Source organism: Jaculus jaculus, chromosome 4 (genome assembly GCF_020740685.1).
Source record: "Jaculus jaculus isolate mJacJac1 chromosome 4, mJacJac1.mat.Y.cur, whole genome shotgun sequence".
Lineage (NCBI taxonomy): Eukaryota > Metazoa > Chordata > Mammalia > Rodentia > Dipodidae > Jaculus > Jaculus jaculus.
Genome location: NC_059105.1, coordinates 132,012,382 through 132,030,971, shown reverse-complemented (window position 1 = coordinate 132,030,971; position 18,590 = coordinate 132,012,382). Strand labels below are relative to the sequence as shown.

Below are 18,590 nucleotides of genomic sequence, written 5' to 3'. Positions count from 1 at the left end.
TATGACAACCCCCCCCCTTTTTGGTATTGGTGATTGAATTCATGGTCTCATATGGACTAAGATACACTTGAAGCCAACATTATGCGTTTAGTTAGTCCAATACCTTTATAAAAGGCACTGTTTATCTAATTGTTGCCATATAGGTATCTGAGATTTCTTTATAGAAACTTACCATTTAAGCTGCGAATACACCTTATATCAAGGCTTCTCAGACGAGAGTCGTCTCTTAGATCTAAGTTATCAGATATGGTCTGTATTGCCAGTCTTGCAAAGACTAGATCAATCTTTGGAAAGAAATGAAAAAAAAAAATCACTTTTTTTCCTTTAAGTCCAACTTTCCTAATTCGACCTCAAATATAATAATAAATTCTAAATATCAGTTTGGGAACTTATACAAAAACTTCTAGAGGCCTATGAAGGCAATCTCATGTAGGAAAATCACTGTACAGTTTTGAGGTAATTTTCAAGTTAAGCAGAACAGTTTGATTTTAGCATATATGTAACAATACATATACAGACAAAACCAAAACCAAAAATAAACCCTCATCAAAATAGGTTTCAAAAGACCTATCAAAACCCTTTTGAAAAGGATGAATTATTCAACACACATTAACCCTACTGCTTCTTGAAAGCCAACTTAATATAAAAATGTTTTGGTTTTTGTCTAGCTTTGTTTTGAAGTTAAAGACAAAAATGACCCAGTAGGAAAATGAGATTGAAGAAAACAGCAGCAAAAGCTATGAAACCTGGGAAGCAGATGGACAAATAAATAGCAATAGATGCAGCAAACCTAAGAAAGCAAATGTTTTATTTGGAAGTAAGGACAGACAGCTATGAACAGATGAATAAAAAGGAACATTTAGACAATGTAAAAAAGTATTCTTAAAAATTAAAAATATAGCTGGGCATGGTGGCACACGCCTTTAATCCTAGCACTTGGGAAGCAGAGGTAGTAGGATCGCCATGAGTTTGAGGCCTCCCTAAGACTACATAGTGAATTCCAGGTCGGCCTGAGCTAGAGTGAGACCCTATCTTGAAAAACAAAAACAAACAAACAAAAAAAAAATAAATTAAAAATATGAAAAAGAATAAAAATAATTTTTTAAAAGTGGGGGGTGGAGGGATGGTTTAGCAGTTAAGGTGCTTGCATGTGAAGTCAAAGGACCCCAGTTTGAGTTCTCAGGGCCCACGAAAGCTGGTGCATATGTCTGGAGTTAGTTTGCAGTGGCTAGAGGCTCCAGCATGCTCACACTCTCTATCTCTCTGCCTCTTTCTCTCTTAAATCAGTAAATCAAAATAAAATATTAAAAAAAATGACAGTAGAAAAAAAAAATGAGGAAACACCAAAAAAACAGAACAAGCCAGGCATGGTAGCGAACCTTATTCCTAGCACTTGGGAGGAAGAGGTAGGGGGATCACATATGAGTTCAAGGCCACCCGGAGACTACATAGCGAATAATTCCAGGTCAGCCTGGGCTATAGTAAGATCCTATCTTGAAAAACTAAAACAACAACAATAAGAAAAACAAAAAACAACCCAGAACAAAAGAGTGGGAAGGCAGAGTTGTATTTTAAATAAGGCTGTTTTTTTGAGGCACAATACCCAAATACCAGGATCCCATGATGAGAGGACAGTCAAACAGATGGACACAGAGAGATGGACAGACATATACACAGCTTAACTAATTATTTAAACTATGTACTTAGTAGGGTGGTATATAGCTATAATTTCAGCATTCAAGAAACTGAGGCTAGAAGACTCCAAGTCAAGGCCTGCCTGAGCAACACAGTGTTATCTCAAATCAAAAACAAACAACAGTGGCAACACTACCACAATCCTCAAACCAAAAGAACAACTCAAAACGAAATGGTGCCTGTGTAAAGTCTGATTAAAAAATAAAATTCACAGATTAAATATTTCAACTGTAAATTCAAAAAATTACTCAATACTTACTTCAATACCATCAAATTCAAATTTTATGACAGGAACAAAAGCATCTTCTACAGCCTATAAAGGAGGAAAACAATTTTAAGACATAACTGAATCTTTTATTCTTTCTAACTAACAATAACAAATCTTTGCTCCCAATTTGTATTCATTTTGGTTTTTCACTTAGCTCAGGATGACCTCGAACTTGTGGAGATCCTCCCACCTCTGCCTCCTGAGTGGTTGAATTAAAGGCCATCACAATGGGCTCCAATATGTATTTTAATTCCATTGTTTACAAAGTGAAAATGTTTACAGTTTTACATTTCAGTTAAGGCCTACTTTACTTTAAATATTTTTATTTATTTGACAGAGAAAGTGGGAGGGAGGGAAAGAGAGAATGGGCACACCAGGGCCTCCAGCCACTGCAAATGAATTCCAGATGTGTGCACTCCCTTGTACATCTGGCTAATGTGGGTCTTGGAGAATTGAGCCTGGGTCCTTTGGCTTTGCAGGCAAATGCCTTAACCGCTAAGCCATCCCTACAGCCCAAGGCGTATTTTATTTTATAACCTGTGTCATTCAAATAGATATCTAATATATCCTTCTAAAAATATTTTTCAGAAACTGGAAGACAAAACTGCTGCCATCTAATCACTTATTTTTTGTTGGGTCTGAACTGAAAACCAATTTTTTATAAAAAGTACTGCTGATATAAATTTTAAAACAGTCAGCTCATAAGTCACCTAGCAAAAAAAATAATAATACTGGTAGGATTAAAGCTAACATCTGACAAATTATTAATACTGAAATCGTTTGTTGATGAAGGGTCAGACATACCCAGACTGAACCCACATATACTACTAGTGCTCACAGTCTGATATGCAGCAACTATCAGATATCAAATAGTTATTCTATTAGTTTATCAGTCCTCAAAATATCATATAAGTCATTACCAAGCTGCTATAGATAAGAAAGCCAAGGCTCAGAGAAATAGTTATTGGTCTAAGACCTAAGAGCTACAAGTAGTTTCTTCATACAAACCCAGTCCATGTATCTATAAAGCCTATGCTCTTAATCTTCGAGCATTAAATTTCAAAATATAGCAACTTTACAAGTATTTCAATAACCATAAACCATAGCTTTTATAGTATCTGTTATGCCTTCAAAATAATAAATGCCAGGATACTTACTCTTAAATTTCTAACGCCATCTTGATGTTTCAGTTTTTCAAAAAAAGATTGAAAAAAATCAGATCTTTCCACGTGTCTTGGAGCTACACAAAGTGCATCGATGTCAGCTCCTACAAGTCAAAGTACTTCATATTAAGATTATATTATGTATTACTTATATTTTCATTAAAATTTACAGCAAAGTACAAAACAAGTATGAAAGATAAGTATTAAAAAAAGACGTTAATATTGACTTCCTAGTGGGCTGGAGAGAAGGCTTAGCAGTTAAGTGCTTGCCTGTGAAGCCTAAGGACCCCAGTTCAAGGCTTGATTCCCCAGGACCCATGTTAGACAGCTGCACAAGGGGGGGTGCATGGGTCTGAAGCCCTGGTGTGCCCACTCTTCTCTCTCTCTCTGCCACTCTCAAATAAATAAAATAAAAATAAACAAAAAATTTACGAATTTTGAGTGAGATAATGGGAGTTTTGCTCTATATTTTCTAACTGTGGACAAGAAATAGTTTGTGAAAAATTCTTATCACTAGAACATAACAGAAATTAGTTACCTTTGGTGTGTACTCCAAGCCTATAGGATCCAAATGTGAAAATTTTACCACCAACAGTAGCCACAACAGAGGGTGGGAGATTCTAAAATAAATTAAGCAAAAGACAATCGTTCAAGTTATTTTGAATAAAAAGCAACTAAATATTTACTATTTTTGTTGTTGTTTTGAGCAAATGATATACAACACATTTGTTAATCTGGTAAGATGAGATTTATAAAAAGATTATAGGGCTCTTTCAGTTACAACTTGAAGAAAAGAGGGGTTTCCAGAGGAAGAAAAAAGAGAAATTCATGTTCACTATACATGCCCATATCTTTTATCACTTGATTGTTATAGTTCCTTCAAAATGTTTACCTTTGGCTTAACTCTCATCTAAGGAACTTTAGAGTACCTTAGGGAAGCTAACCAATCAATTTTCAGCTCTTTCCAACACAAAACTTAGTCAATCTCATCTTCCCTTTAGTTTTGTGATAAATCTGCCACAAAAATTTTAACTGGTTGCAATCGTAAAATTCACTTGGGAGCACAAAAACTTCAAATATCCACAACAATTTTGAGCAACAAAAAGAAGGCTGGAGCCGGGCGTGGTGGCGCACGCCTTTAATCCCAGCACTCGGGAGGCAGAGGTAGGAGGATCGCCGTGAGTTTGAGGCCACCCTGAGACTACATAGTTAATTCCAGGTCAGCCTGGGCTAGAGTGAGACCCTACCTCGAAAAAACAAACAAACACAAAAAAAAGAAAGAAGGCTGGTGTTATCACCATATCTGATTTTAAGCTGTATTACAAAGCCACTGTAACAAAACCAGCATGGTACTGGCATAAAGACAAAGACATAGATCCATGGGAGAGAACAGAGGACCCAGATGTAAATTCAGGCTGTTATAGCTATTTGACTTTTGACAAAAATGCCAGAAACATATATTGGAGAAAAGATAACCTCTTAAACAAATGATGCTAGGAAAACTAGATATCAATATGCAGAAGGATAAAAATAGATCCTTATCTCTCTACATGTACAAGAATCAAGTCCAAATGGATCAAAGACCGTAATATCAGATCTGAAATGCTAAAACTGCTAGAGGAAAAGGTCACTAGCCAGCCATTGAGATTTCATGAAACTGCAAAGCTTTTGTACAGCAAAGGACACTGAACACAGCAAACAGGCAACCTACAGAATGGGAGAAGATTTTTTTTTTTTAAATATTTATTTAATTATTTGAGAGCGACAGAGACAGCGAGAAAGACAGATAGAGGGAGAGAGAGAGAATGGGCGTGCCAGGGCTTCCAGCCTCTGCAAACGAACTCCAGACGCGTGCGCCCCCTTGTGCATCTGGCTAATGTGGGACCTGGGGAACCGAGCCTCGAACCGGGGTCCTTAGGCTTCACAGGCAAGCGCTTAACCGCTAAGCCATCTCTCCAGCCCTGAATGGGAGATTTTTGCGAGCTATACATCTGAAAGAGGATTAATATCTAAGATATACAAAGAACTCAGAAAACTAAATAATAAGAAATCAAATAACCCAATTTAAAAATGGGCTAAGGAACTAAACAGAGTTCTCAAAAGAAATACAGATGGCATATAAACATCTAAAAAAATGTTCTACATCCTTAGTCATAAGGGAAATGCAACTACTCTGAGATTCCAATTCACTCCAGTCAGAATAGCGATCATCAAAAAAACAATGGACAATAAATGTTGGTGAGGATGCAGAAAAAAAGGAACCCCTACCACACTGCTGGTGGGAATATAGTCTGATACAACCACTGCAGAAATCAATGTGGAGGTTTCTGAGACAGCTAAAATAGATTTACCATATGACCCAGTTATACCACTCCTAGGCATAAATCCCAAGGACTCTTCTCACTATCTTAGAGATACTTGCACAACCATGTTTATTGCCCCTCTATTCACAACAGCTAGGAAATGGAACCAGCCTAAATGTCCCTCAACTGATGAATGGGTAACGAAGAGACAGTAAAGTGGCAAAGAAAAATGAAATTATGTAATTTTCAGGGAAACGGGTAGATGTTTTCTCTCATATGTGGATCCTGGTAAGAAATGTTCAGACTTGTGTGTGAGTTGGAGTAAAACTCAGTAGCAGAGGCCAGTAAGCTACAAAAGGGCTACAAGGGAGGTAAGAGTGGAATACACTTAAGGGGATAGTACTATATATATGTAAACAGATTACCAAGGGTGGAACAGCCAAAGCAAGGTCAGGGGAAGAGATTGAGTAAAAGAAATGTGGGATAATGGTTAATTAAAACCAAGGATACTGTGAATAGGCCATATGATAACCTTCTTTTTTGGATAATGGCACACCCAGAAACCATAGACTTACTAGAAAAATTTCAGTGTCAGGGATGGGATACCTTCCAATGAGTTGTTGGCCAAAGAGGTCCCTCAAAACATTACAGGCTATTGCAAAGGCTCTCGGTTTCCCACTAGGAACAGATGATAAGACCCTATTGCTGAAGACTCTACATTCCTGGGCTGCAAGGTCATTGAGAAATCAAACGGGCCCAGCTGAAAATTTCCTCCCTGTAGATCAGCTGACAGCTGGATAAAGCTGCAATGCATGCAGCTTTATGGAAGACAAAAGCCATCAGTGGTGAAAACCGTGGACACTGCAAGCCTCAAGTTTGGCCAGACAGACCCAAAGAGCCAACGGGTGCAATAGTGGCATGTCTGTTACGGGGGAAACCAACTGCGCTCTACGTGTACTGGAGACCCACTCTATGAGAGGAAAAATACGTCTGGTATTAAAAACCTAATCAAAAGCCATAGCATTAGGAGGGTACTCCCTGATGTTGTCTAGCTAAATACATATATTATGCCCACCAAACTGCCCTGTAAGAACTTTATTTAATGTCCATGCCCATATATTAATGCTACTCTCACTTATGGCTAGAGAAACTTGTTTTCAGATGGCAGTGACTACTGGTCACAATAGTGCTGAGAAGACATGATGGAGAAATGTTCAGCACTGAAACATCTCTCTCACACCTTTCAAGGCTCAGAGTCCATTGTGGAAGAGGTGGCAGAAAGAATATAAGAGCCAAAGGAAGTGTAGGACTGATTACAATGCAACTATCCAGACAGAAACTGGCCTTGAAATTCATGACCTCTCAGTGCCTTGAACTACCTTCACAAGACCCTCAGAATAGGAGGAAAAGATGATGACATCAAAATTAAAGAGAGAATAATGGAAAGAGGGAGGGGATATGTGGAATGTGGATTTATGAAGGGTAATGTGGGGAAGGGGAGGGAATTATGATTTATTGTCTGTAAGTATGGAAGCTGTCAAAAAAAAATAAAATAAATTTTAACTGTTTACAACCTTTCTCAAAAGTGAGGTCATGCTTGGGCTGGAGAGATGGCTTAGCGGTTAAGTGCTTGCCTGTGAAGCCTAAGGACTGCAGTTCGAGGCTTGATTCCCAGGACCCACTGTTAACCAGATGCACAAGGGGTGCACACGTCTGGAGGTCCTTTGCAGTGGCTAGAGGCCCTGGCGTGCCCATTCTCTACCTAGCTATCTGCCTCTTTCTCTATCTGTCGCTCTCAAAGAAATAAATTTAAAAAAAAATTTAAAAAAAAAAAGTGAGGTCATTCTTGACACAGCTCTTTATGAGATCTAATCAAATGACTTCAATTCACATTCCTTTGATTGTCCCATAATTAAAAAACTGTTTCTCAACCCTTGCCAGGGCCAATTGCAGGTGTGTATCAGATGATTTCCAGTCATGCACCCTGATCCACTTAATTATCTAAACCCTTCATCCTATTGGAAAAGCCATGGATTTGCTATTTCTACTTGATATCCTTCCTGTACAAATTTGTCATCATTATTCTTTACTCTCTTTTTGCGATCTCACGTAGCTCAGGCTAGCCTCAAACTCTTGGTCTTCCTGAGTTTACCTGCAAGTGCTGGGATGACAGACCTGCTGCACCACAGCCTGACTGGGTTTAATAACTCTTAGTTCACATGCCTCACATTTGTTGCTTCTTTTCTATTCAACTACTACTTTTCTAATCTTGGCTACTTAGCAGTCTTTACCCCTTTGCCCTCAGTTTTTCTTTTCTCTTACTCTATTACACAAAATTCACTGGCTGGATATTCCTAACTGATTCTATATGGCCCTTCTGCCCAACACATTCTTCTTCAATTCCTGAAGTAAGGATTCTTGGGCCTGCTACTTAAAATCTTTACCCCATGCTACTACAAGTCTCCCTTTTCTGAGGATCAAACTGCTTGTCAAAACTCAATCTCTTTTCCATCGCCATTTGCCTTGTCCTTGCCTTGGATGAGTGAGGATCTGACCACTCATCTTTCAAAACTGACATCTCTCCTATGAAGCATTCCCTGATTATCTTCATGCTGTAACAAGCTCTTTTTCCTCTGTGCTTTTCTACCATCACAATCTTTAAATCCTTCTGTCTTACATTTCTGGACTGCTTTTCAATATCTTAGTCTTAACAATCAGTTAAATTACTCAGAGGTGAGAACTATGTCTACTACTCCCCATAATGCTCAGTATAAGTCCAAAGAATATCTGGTTAACCTGAATAAAATTATCTGTAAATCAGGATTGTTACTTGCTATTTAATCCATATTAAGGTTTCCAGAGTATTATCATCATAGAGCTAGAAAGGTAGTAAGCTTACTCATGACTAACAAATAAAAGGGATAAATAAGTCAAGATCTTAAAAAATTCATGTCACTGTTGAAAAGGATGATTCTTACATGATTTATGATAAAGTAATATGCTGAATCACTGAGTAAACTGATGTTTTGATTATACATGTCCAGCTTTTCACCTGAACTTATACCACTGCTGAGAACTCAGGATTGAGCCAGAGTCTTCTGGTAACAAAAGTAAAACAGCTAAAAGACCATGCTATGCAGTGACGAAAGTCTTAGCAGGCTCATAAGATTATTCTCAGTCTATTTAAAACAAATCTGTCTAGGGCTGATGATATGGGTCAATGTTTAAAAGCACTTGCTGGCAAAACCTCCTGACTGGGGTTTGATTTTTCTAGCACCCATGTAAAGCCAGATGCAAAGTGGTGCATGCATCTAGAGTTTGTTTGCAGGGGAAAGAGGCCCTGACATACCAATTCTCTTGCTCATTTTGATTCCAAATTAATAAAATTCAAAATAGTTCTATAGGGCTGGAGAGATGGCTTAGCGGTTAAGCGCTTGCCTGTGAAGCCTAAAGACCCCGGTTCGAGGCTCGGTTCCCCAGGTCCCACGTTAGCCAGATGCACAAGGGGGCTCACGCATCTGGATTTCGTCTGCAGAGGCTGGAAGCCCTGGCACGCCCATTCTCTCTCTCTCCTTCTATCTGTCTTTCTCTCTGTGTCTGTTGCTCTCAAATAAACAAACAAAAAATTTAAAAAATTATAAAAAAATAGTTCTATAATTTATTTCTATAATTTCTAATTCTAAATAGAGATTAAGGGGCTGAGAGGAGCATTACAGTACAGTAGACATGCCAAGACTGCCGACATGTTAACTTTTAACTGATTGCTGTTAAGAGATGAAACTATTATTAAAAAACTAAAACCCTTCAATATAAGCATTACAGTGATTTGGTTAAAGGAAAATGGTTTGATATGTGTGGTGTTCCCCAAAAGGTTCGGTCTGTAGGGTGGCAGTATGGGCTGTTAGGAGGTGGGACTAATGGGGAAGTTCCTAAGTCACTGGAGTACGCCCTCAAAAGAGACTGTGGGGCTGGGTGTGGTGGCGCATGCCTTTAATCCCAGCACTCGGGAGGCAGAGTTAGGAGGATCGCCATGAGTTCAAGGCCACCCTGAGACTACATAGTGAATTCCAGGTCAGCCTGAGCCAGAGTGAGACCCTACCTCGAAAAACCAAAAAAAAAAAAAAAAAAAGAAAGAGACTGTGGGACCCAATGTTTCTATTGTCTGGCAGGAACTGACACCTGCTCTGACATCAACTTTTGTTACTCCCATCTGTTGTCCCTACTAGATGCTTAAAACTATGGGGTTGCCTGAGCTTGGACTTAAGCCTCCAAAATTGTATGCTAATAATTAAACCTTTTCCTCATAAATAGCTTGTCTCAGATATTAAGTTAAGATATTAAGTGATAGGAAGATGACTAATATAAACTTAAAAAATTTTTGTTATTTATTTATTTGAGAGTGACAGAGAGAAAGAGGCAGATAAATGGAGAGAGAATGGGTGCTCCAGGACCTCCAGCCACTGCAAACGAACTCTAGGTCATGCGCCCCCTTGTACATCTGGCTAACGTAGGTCCTGGAGAGTTCAAGTCCCTTGAACCGGGGTCCTTAGGCTTCACAGGCAAGCGATTAACCACTAAGCCATCCCTCCAGCGCATAACTAATATAAACTTTAATCATCTAGTTGAACATGTCCTATTTTATTCTATTCCAGCCAGCAAAATATTTATAATACTCATGACACAAAAATTCACTTAATTCGCTGGGCGTGGTGGCGCACGCCTTTAATCCCAGTACTCGGGAGGCAGTGGTAGGAGGATCGCTGAGAGTTTGAGGCCACCCTGAGACTACATAGTGAATTCCAGGTCAGCCTGGGCTAGAGTGAGACCCTACCTAGAAAAACTTAATTTAAAACTGTCTAAAAAGCTAGAATATGTCATTCATTTCATAGGAAAAACAGCTAAGTTGTAGGAGGGAAAAAATTGTGTAATTACAAATTAGGGTTTGTATACTCCTATTCTTAAGGGTCAAGTAGGTATGCAAACAAGGGAATTCCACAGTAGAATTACATAAACTTATGAACAGCAATTACCATAGGAGAGAAAACAGTGAGTGGTGGGGACTACAAGGTGCTGGGAGGCTGGAACCCAGCTCCATTCAAGGCTACTGTGTTGAGCTCACAAGTAGGTCCTGTGTTATCATATCTAATACTGTAAGAAATCTGAAGTGTGGCTTTAAATAAAATACACTGGTAATTAAAAATTTACACCACTACATATGGGCCAAACAAGACATGTGTATGGATTTGCAGATATAATTGGCTGCCTATGGGGTAAAACCTACTTATATATTAAACCTACTTATATATTCAATTGTCTAGACCAATTTATCCCCAAGTTTATCAGAGGACCAAATTTTGTTGTTAAAATTTTCAATACGAAATTTAGTGGTTTATTTATTATGAAATCAAAATGGAGAGCTGATAGATTACTGTATACATTCAAAATAAAATATTTATATAAGATTCTTATATAGATATAAGATATGAAAATAAAAACAAATTGATTGAACCTTTATTTGTTCACAAACTTGTACACACTCTTACCCTGCAAAAAAGACAACTGAAGCAAAACTGCCTTTTGACAAACACGCCTAAAAGCATCCTTCCAAAAGGCAAAAAGAAACACCTATCTACTGTATAAAGTGTTGGGGGAGAGGGAGGGAATTACCATGGGATATTTTTTTATAATCATGGAAAATGCTAATAAAAATTTTTTAAAAAGTGTTGCTGTTCAACACAAATGCACAATCACGCTTAAATTACTTCAAATAATTTGGCTCTTATACCTTATTGCTTGGATGAATAACCAAAATATAACAAGACTAAGAATTCCATGGAGTTGAGTCTTACCTTACTTTCGCTAACATCAGAAATCCATTCTTTTACTAAGTTGTTCAATTTACCAAGAACCACTAACCTAGAATAAAAAGATAATAATTACCAAATTGTTCTGTTTACCAAGAACCACTAACCTAGAATGAAAAGATGACAACTTCAGACTTAAAATAAAAAACTAGGGATGGAGGGATGGCTTAGTGGTTAAGGCGCTTGTCTGCAAAGCTAAAGGACCACGTAAGCCAGATGCACAAGGTCATTGGTGCATGCGCCTGGAGTTCATTTATAGTGACTGGAGGCTCTGGCATACTCATTCTCTCTCTCCTTCTCTCAAATAAATAAATGAATAATAAAATATTAAAAATAAAAACTAAGCAAAAAAACCTCCTACAAACTAAATAGTAAAAACACACACGGCACGGTATGTGTAATAATAAAAAAGAACAAGAACAGCGCCTGATACATGTGCTAATAGTGTCCGCTCACCTCTGCACTCTGGCACGTGAGGCTTCGAGAGGCTAGCGGTCAACTGACTTTCAACTTTCTTCACCTCGCCTTAGAATTGTATCATGTCAATGTGGTATTGGAGGCTAGCATTCTCTCATTATTAGTTACAGGTCTTTGCATAATTAAAATGGGTACTAATTATTAGGTAATTTTTATGAAATATTACTTAACTAAAGCACTTTGCAATCAATGTCATAAACATCCATATTAAATAAAAAGACTAGCATTTCCAAAGATAGCATGCAAAACTGAGCTCCTGATCTTTCTAAACTTCTATCTTTTCAGTTTTCCCCAGAAGAGGGAACTCCATCTTTCAAGAATCTGGGATTGAAAATCTTGGTGCCGTTGAAAACTGTTTCTACCAGTGATTAGACCATCCCATCTTTAATATATATATCCAGGTTCTACTACTACATAACATTTGCATTATAAACTTACATATTCCAGGCATTACTCTTTCCTCCTTTGGTTATAACCTTTTAATGATTCGCTCTCTAGCTTCTGCTCTTGTACCACTCTTTCGACTATGTTTGACACAGCAGCCAGAGTGATTGTGTTAAATCATGAGCCAGATCCTGACAATCTTCAAAACTCTAATAGCTTCCCACCTCCAAAATATGTTTTTTGTGTGTACAATGTGGTGTGTATATGTATATGTATATGCCCATGTGGTGCCCCATGAATTTGCCTGTGGTGGCCAGAGTGCAATGTAGAATGTCCTCCATTACTCTTAAGCCTGTTCTTATTTGAACTGAAGTTACTTACTGATCCTGGAGGCTGCTGGGTATTTTTGTGGGGGAGGGAGCTCTGGCAATTCTCTATCTCTGATCCCCTACAGGACTGGGGTTAGACACAAGAGGCCATACCGGGTTTTGTAAATGGGGTCAGGGGATCAAACATGGCCATCTCTCAGCTACCTCAGGCTTGCGTGGGAAATGCTCTTAAATGCTGAATATTTCTCCAACACCATTTCCAAAACGTTTACAATGCTTACAAGGTCCTGAGTGCCTTTGTCCTCTAAACTTCCCATCTCACTTTCTTTAAACCTAAATTTTCTGCCCCATTTATTTGCTCTGTTTCAGCCACCCAAAATATCTTGCTAGTGCTCCTCAAACCTATCTATTACATACTTATTTCAGTCTTTCTGCCCAGAACACTCTTCCTTCAAATATCCACATGGCTCTCGCTCACCTTTAAACTTTGCTTTAACTCTTACTTTCTTAGTAAGTCTTCTATGAAGATTTCTACCCCACAGTTATTTTTTCAGCAACACTCAGTATGTATAACACTATTTTATTTGACTAATTGTTAATACCCTTCTCTAGCCTCTATAAAAAATTTAAGTTCCAAGAGGGCCAAGATCTTCTTCCTTGCTTCTATATGCCTATCAGGATCATAGTGGGCATTCAATGTTTGTTGAATTAATGATTAGACAATATAGTGTAAAATATTTTAGCTTTCAATGACCTACCTGTGGTTTAATTCTTCCTCATCTTCAAATACTCCAAATGGTTTCATGGCATCAATTAATTTCTGTGTGTAAATATGATCAATTTCCTTAGGACATGCCAAACTAATTGGAGAGGTAATTCCATAATGCTTTTGTTGGCGCTGGCTGTCCAGCATGGTGTTTCTGTTTAAGAAAAACAAAACAGCAGAAAAAATGTAAAGAATCCTATCATACTGATTCACTGAATCTCTGCCCACTCAATTTAATTGAGCTACCTTAAAGCTTTATTGAGTACTAGCAGTTAGGAAAGGCACTTTTTTTTTAAAGGAAGAATGAGTATTTTATGTTTATGAAGGACTATTCATACAACCTCCAGCTTTTATGGTTAGAGTATCTTTTCAAGCCAAAAGCAGCATGTGCTGGCATCAGGACAATTGTACCAACACTAACTACTCAGTTCAAATGCAAAGGGCCTGAATAGGATCTGTGCCCAGGCTACCTCCACTACATCCTGCAGACTTGAGTCAAGTACCATCTAAATTATAGAATCTTTGAAAAGCACTCAAGTACTTAAAAAAAAGCTTTTGGTTTAAAAAAAAAAAAGACTTTTTTCCTCTCCCAAGAAAGGAACAAAACATCCCATCAGAAGGTCTTTGTGGCTTTAGAAGGAAATCACAACTAGATAACTCCTTGGGAAACTGACATTAACAATCTTTACTTGAATCAGAGTTTAAAATTCTAACTTTTTGAAACTCTAGCTAATTTTCTCTTCAATTTAGACTGGCACACACACCATTTTCACACTTAATAATGATCTACTTCTTTATGCTAAGTAGCAACCTTTTATAGGATTTAAGTGACCCTCTACAGACCTTAGCTCCTCAAAAGTTGAATATAAGTACAACACAATCTCTGACTTTATGTTTACATACTAATTTCAAAATAAGTTTTGAGGCTAGAGAGATGGCTTGGCTGCTAAGGCACTTGCTAACAAAGCCAAAAGACCAAGATTCGATCCCCTAGGACCCACATAAAGCCAGATGCACAAGGTGGCACATGCGTATGGAATTTGTTTTGGCTAGAGGTCCTGGCATGCCCATTCTCTCTATATCTGCCCCCTCTCTCCTACTCTCAAATAAATAAATAAATAATGAAATGTTTTCAAAATAAGTTTTGAGGGCTGGAGAGATGGCTTAGCCATTAAGGTGTTTGCCTGCAAAGCCAAAGGACCTCAGTTCAATTCCCCACGACCCAAGTAAGCCATATGCACAAGGGGGTGCATGCATCTGGAGTTCATTTGCAATGGCTGGAGGCCCTGGAGTACCCATTCTCTCCCCCCCCCTCTCTCTTTCTCTCTCAAATAAATAAAAATAAATTTAAAAAGTTTTGAGACCAACAAGAGCTGCTAAAATTTTGTTACAACAATCAAAATAAGAATACACTTAATATGTAACCACCTAACTCTAACCATCTATCTTCACATACTTTCCTGAAGAATCATTCATACCAATAGTCTCTTAACATGAATAAATTAGCCTTGTAAAATCCCAGCACTTGGGAGGTAGGAGGACTGATGAAAATTCGAGGCCACCCTGAGACTATACAGTGAATTCTAGGTCAGCTTGTGCTAGAGCAAGAACCCCCCCCCCAAAAAAAAAACAAAACAAAACAAGCAACAAACAAAAACCCAACCTGGAGAATGGAGAAAGGTTAATAATCGAGCATGGCATGAGAGCCCATGCCTATAATTCCAGCACTCAGAAGGCTGAGGCAGGAGAATCTTGAGTTGAGGGTCAGCCTGGGACACATAAGATCTTGCCCCTCCCCCCACATAAGAATTACAGGTATAGAGGTACAAGTGGATATAAGTGTAATTAATTTCCAATGTTCTATAGCACAGCAGGATAACTGTGATTGATAACAGTTCCATTCCATGGCAAAGACAGAGTTTTCCCAACAAATGTTTAATGTGACAAATATGCTAATTACCCTAAGCTGATCATTACATGTACAATATATTAAGTATCACATTGTACCCCATAAATATACGCAATTACTATATGTCAATTAAAAATTAAAATCACAAAAATGGCTAACTACTTTTTGATAACATTGGCTTAGGGCTGAGGCATAGTTCAGTGGTAGAGGATTTGTCAAACATATGTAGTGCCTTGAATTTGATACTAGCACCAAAACAAAGACCAAAATACCCAACATTGGCTTATCACCAATAAGTGCACAAACTGTTCAGCTAAAGATTTTATGAGGTGGAGAGGGAGACAGGATCAAATATAAGATATAATAGCCTAACTGGACTTGGTGACACATGTTTTAATCCCAGAACTCGGATGGGAGGATCACCAAACCCATGGCAAGCCTGGGCTACATTAAACTCCATTTCAAAAACTAACCAACCAACCTACCTATCTACCTTCCAAAATGACTCAAAGAAACAAGGGGAGAGTGTCAATACCCACTCTAATTTCTCTTTAATTTTTTCCATGCTGTGGAACAAATAAAACTTTATCTTAAATTGTATTTCTTCTGTAATATTAGTTTTTTATCTGTAAAAGAGCTATAGAGGTGTATTGATATTAAATTTATGGATGAAACAGTCTGATTCTTTATAAAATTAACCAACTCAGCAATAATTCTGATAGGTAGGTCTCAAGTGCTATTTTACTGAAAAGAACTTGAGGTTCAAAGAGAGAAGCCAGAATATGAACTCCAAACTCTTCCCATCTCTCCCCCTATAACTTAACTCTGACACTATGATCCTAAGCCTTACTCTTATCTGTGTTTTCAAAAGTATGGCTATTTAGGTCCCTTCTGGTCTCCCAATCTGGGGCTCTGGACTTCCTCATGTAGAGAGAGGGCAGGAAGTAGCACATACCCTTCAATCCATTAATTTCACTTGTAGGTAAAAATCTCAGTGAAATTTTACTACCCGTATACAAGAAGGCATATATAGACTGTAAAGACTTTTAAGCCTGGTGTGATGGCACACGCCTTTGATTCCAGTACTTGGAATGCTAATGCAGGAGGATGATTGTAAGTTGAAGCCAGTCTGGAAGTACAGGGTGAGTTTCAGGTTAGTTTGGGGTAGAGTGAGACCCTACCCCAAACAAACAAAAAAAACAACAAAAAAAAAACCTTTTTAAATGTCACTAGAAGGAAAAGCAGTAAATGAGGTTATATTTATAAAATGGAATATAATTAAGAATTAAAAACTGGCTGGGTGTGGTAGCGTATGCCTTTAATCCCAGCACTCAGGAGGCAGAGATAGGAGGACTGCCGTGAGTTTGAGGCCACCCTGAGACTCCATAGTGAATTCCAGGTCAGCCTGGGCTAGAATGAGACACTACCTCGAAAAAAGCCAAAAAAGAAAAAAAAAAAAAAAGAAAAAAAAAAAAAAGAAAAAAAAGAATTAAAAACTAACCAGGCATGGTGGCACACACCTTCAATCCCAAGCACTTGGAAGGCAGTGATAAGAGGATCACTGTGAGTTTGAAGCTACCCTGAGACTACATAGTGAATTCCAGGTCAGTATGGGCTAGAGTGAGACCCTACCTCGAAAAACAAAAACAAACAACAAAACAGTGGAGAAATCTCAGAGGTATGTTCTAAGGAAACAGACTGGGGGTTAGAAGATAGCTTAGCAGTTAAGACACTTGCCCCCAAAGCTAAAAGACCCCATGTTCCATTCTCCAGGACCCATGTAGGCCAGATGCACAAGGCGGTGCATACATCTGGAGTTTTTTTTTTTTTTCCTAGCCGCTGAAAGCCTGGCGCGCCCCCTCTACCTACCTTTCTCTTTCAAGTAAATTAAAAAAAAAAACAACAAAAACTTAAAAAAAGGAAGCAGACGGCAGAGAGGTGAGGTGAGATTATTAGCTATAAAGTTTAAAAACATAATGACAGTTACAGACACCCGCGTAGTAATAACAAACAATGCAGAAAAATGAACATGAAATTTAGAGCTGAGGCTGAAGTGAGGTACGAGTGGGACCAGAGAAGGGGTAGGGGTAGAGGTAGGAGACATCTTCAGATGTATGGGAATGCATGATGTCTTTAAATAAAGACACATATATGCACACACTACGTTATTCTGTGGGAGAAATGGGTGGTGGCTACACAGTGTTTCTGTTATTCTCTGCATTTCCCTGTATGTTTAACTTATTTCCTAATAAACCGAAATGCAATCAGCTGCAACAGTATCTAGGCAAGTAGAGAAACTGTTTTTTCTGACTTATCCAAGTGTGAGCAGGAGGTACAGACCGGTAGATTTGCGGGGGGGTGGGGGGTTGGCAGGATGGGGAGAAGGTGCAAATCAACGAGAAACCCAGAAGCTGGGTTAGGCTGGGATAGGTCATTGCCTCCAGAAGACCCAAAGACAGCCGGCCGGGCAGGGAGGAGGGGGAGGCAGGGGGATGGTATTTGCGCCAATGCAGACAGGAGCAGACGGGCTTCCGACAGGGCTGGGGCCGGAGAGTAACCTCCAGGTTCTCTCCACAGACACCGGCGGCCCTGGCTCCCCATGCTTGCGCAAGGGCGTGTAGAGGCGGGCGGGGACCCGGCGTGCCGGACCCCGGCGGGGTGGTCAGCGGAGCCGTCCGGTGGAGAGGAGGTGCCCTTGCGGAGCGGCGGCGGCGCAGCGCACCCGGGCCGCCGGGGCTGGGGCCGGAGCGGAGCTGCCCACCTAACTCACCTCTCCCCACCTCGCCTCCAACCGCCGCCCCCCGCCACTTACGCAGACATCTCTTTCATCGCTTCCTGCGTCTCCTCTCTTCAGCCAGGGGCTTTCTCTCTGCACTCCAGGTCTTGCCCTTGCTTTCCACCTCTGCCCGCTTTCCTCCGGTCGCCTGGAGCTCGCCCGCTCGCCCACTTTCCCACTTACTACGGCCGAGGCATCCAATCGACCAGTGAAAACACCACAGAACCGACTCTATGACAATACAGCGCGGACGACGCCAATATGGCGCCGCTTCCCAAGCTGCCTCTCGCCCTCCGCGGCTCCGCCCCCGGGAGCCAGGCCACGCCCCGACCACGCCCCTCGTCGCTCGGCCACGCCCCCCGGCGCTCGCCCGGGTTCCGGCACCCCGCCCACAGCGGTGAGCGCTCGCTAGCTCGAGCAAACAAGCGTGCAAGAAACAAGCAGTCCAAGAAAAAAACCGCCGGAAAGTGGAAATGAGTTTTTTTCTTTTTCTTTCTATTTTTTGGAAATGGGTTTTTCTTGTTTCAGCAATGAGAACAAACGTGAAAGATCAGACTTTCCTAAAATAAACGCTAGCTTAGACCTTTAGTTATCCTGACACCTTGCTTTTATCTGTTTATATAGTTATCTTGAATCATACACATAGCCAATCTTCT

At 39.6% G+C, this 18,590-nt stretch overlaps 1 protein-coding gene across 2 annotated transcripts in view; it reads right to left on the bottom strand.

The window, feature by feature from the left end:
* Papolg (poly(A) polymerase gamma) overlaps positions 1-18,212 on the bottom strand; it is a 40,159-nt gene extending 21,947 nt beyond the window's left edge. The window contains exons 1-7 of one of the 2 annotated variants that reach the window (XM_004665523.2): positions 17,971-18,212; positions 13,242-13,403; positions 11,279-11,345; positions 3,665-3,746; positions 3,121-3,230; positions 1,955-2,008; positions 173-284 (exon numbers count right to left, since the gene is read on the bottom strand). In XM_004665523.2, coding sequence (XP_004665580.1) covers positions 173-284; positions 1,955-2,008; positions 3,121-3,230; positions 3,665-3,746; positions 11,279-11,345; positions 13,242-13,403; positions 17,971-17,987 — 604 coding nt within the window. In that variant the 5' untranslated portion in view covers positions 17,988-18,212. The remainder of the gene's footprint in view (positions 1-172; positions 285-1,954; positions 2,009-3,120; positions 3,231-3,664; positions 3,747-11,278; positions 11,346-13,241; positions 13,404-17,970) is intronic. The other variant, XM_045148075.1, reaches the window with a different exon arrangement.
* Positions 18,213-18,590: the final 378 nt, after the last annotated feature.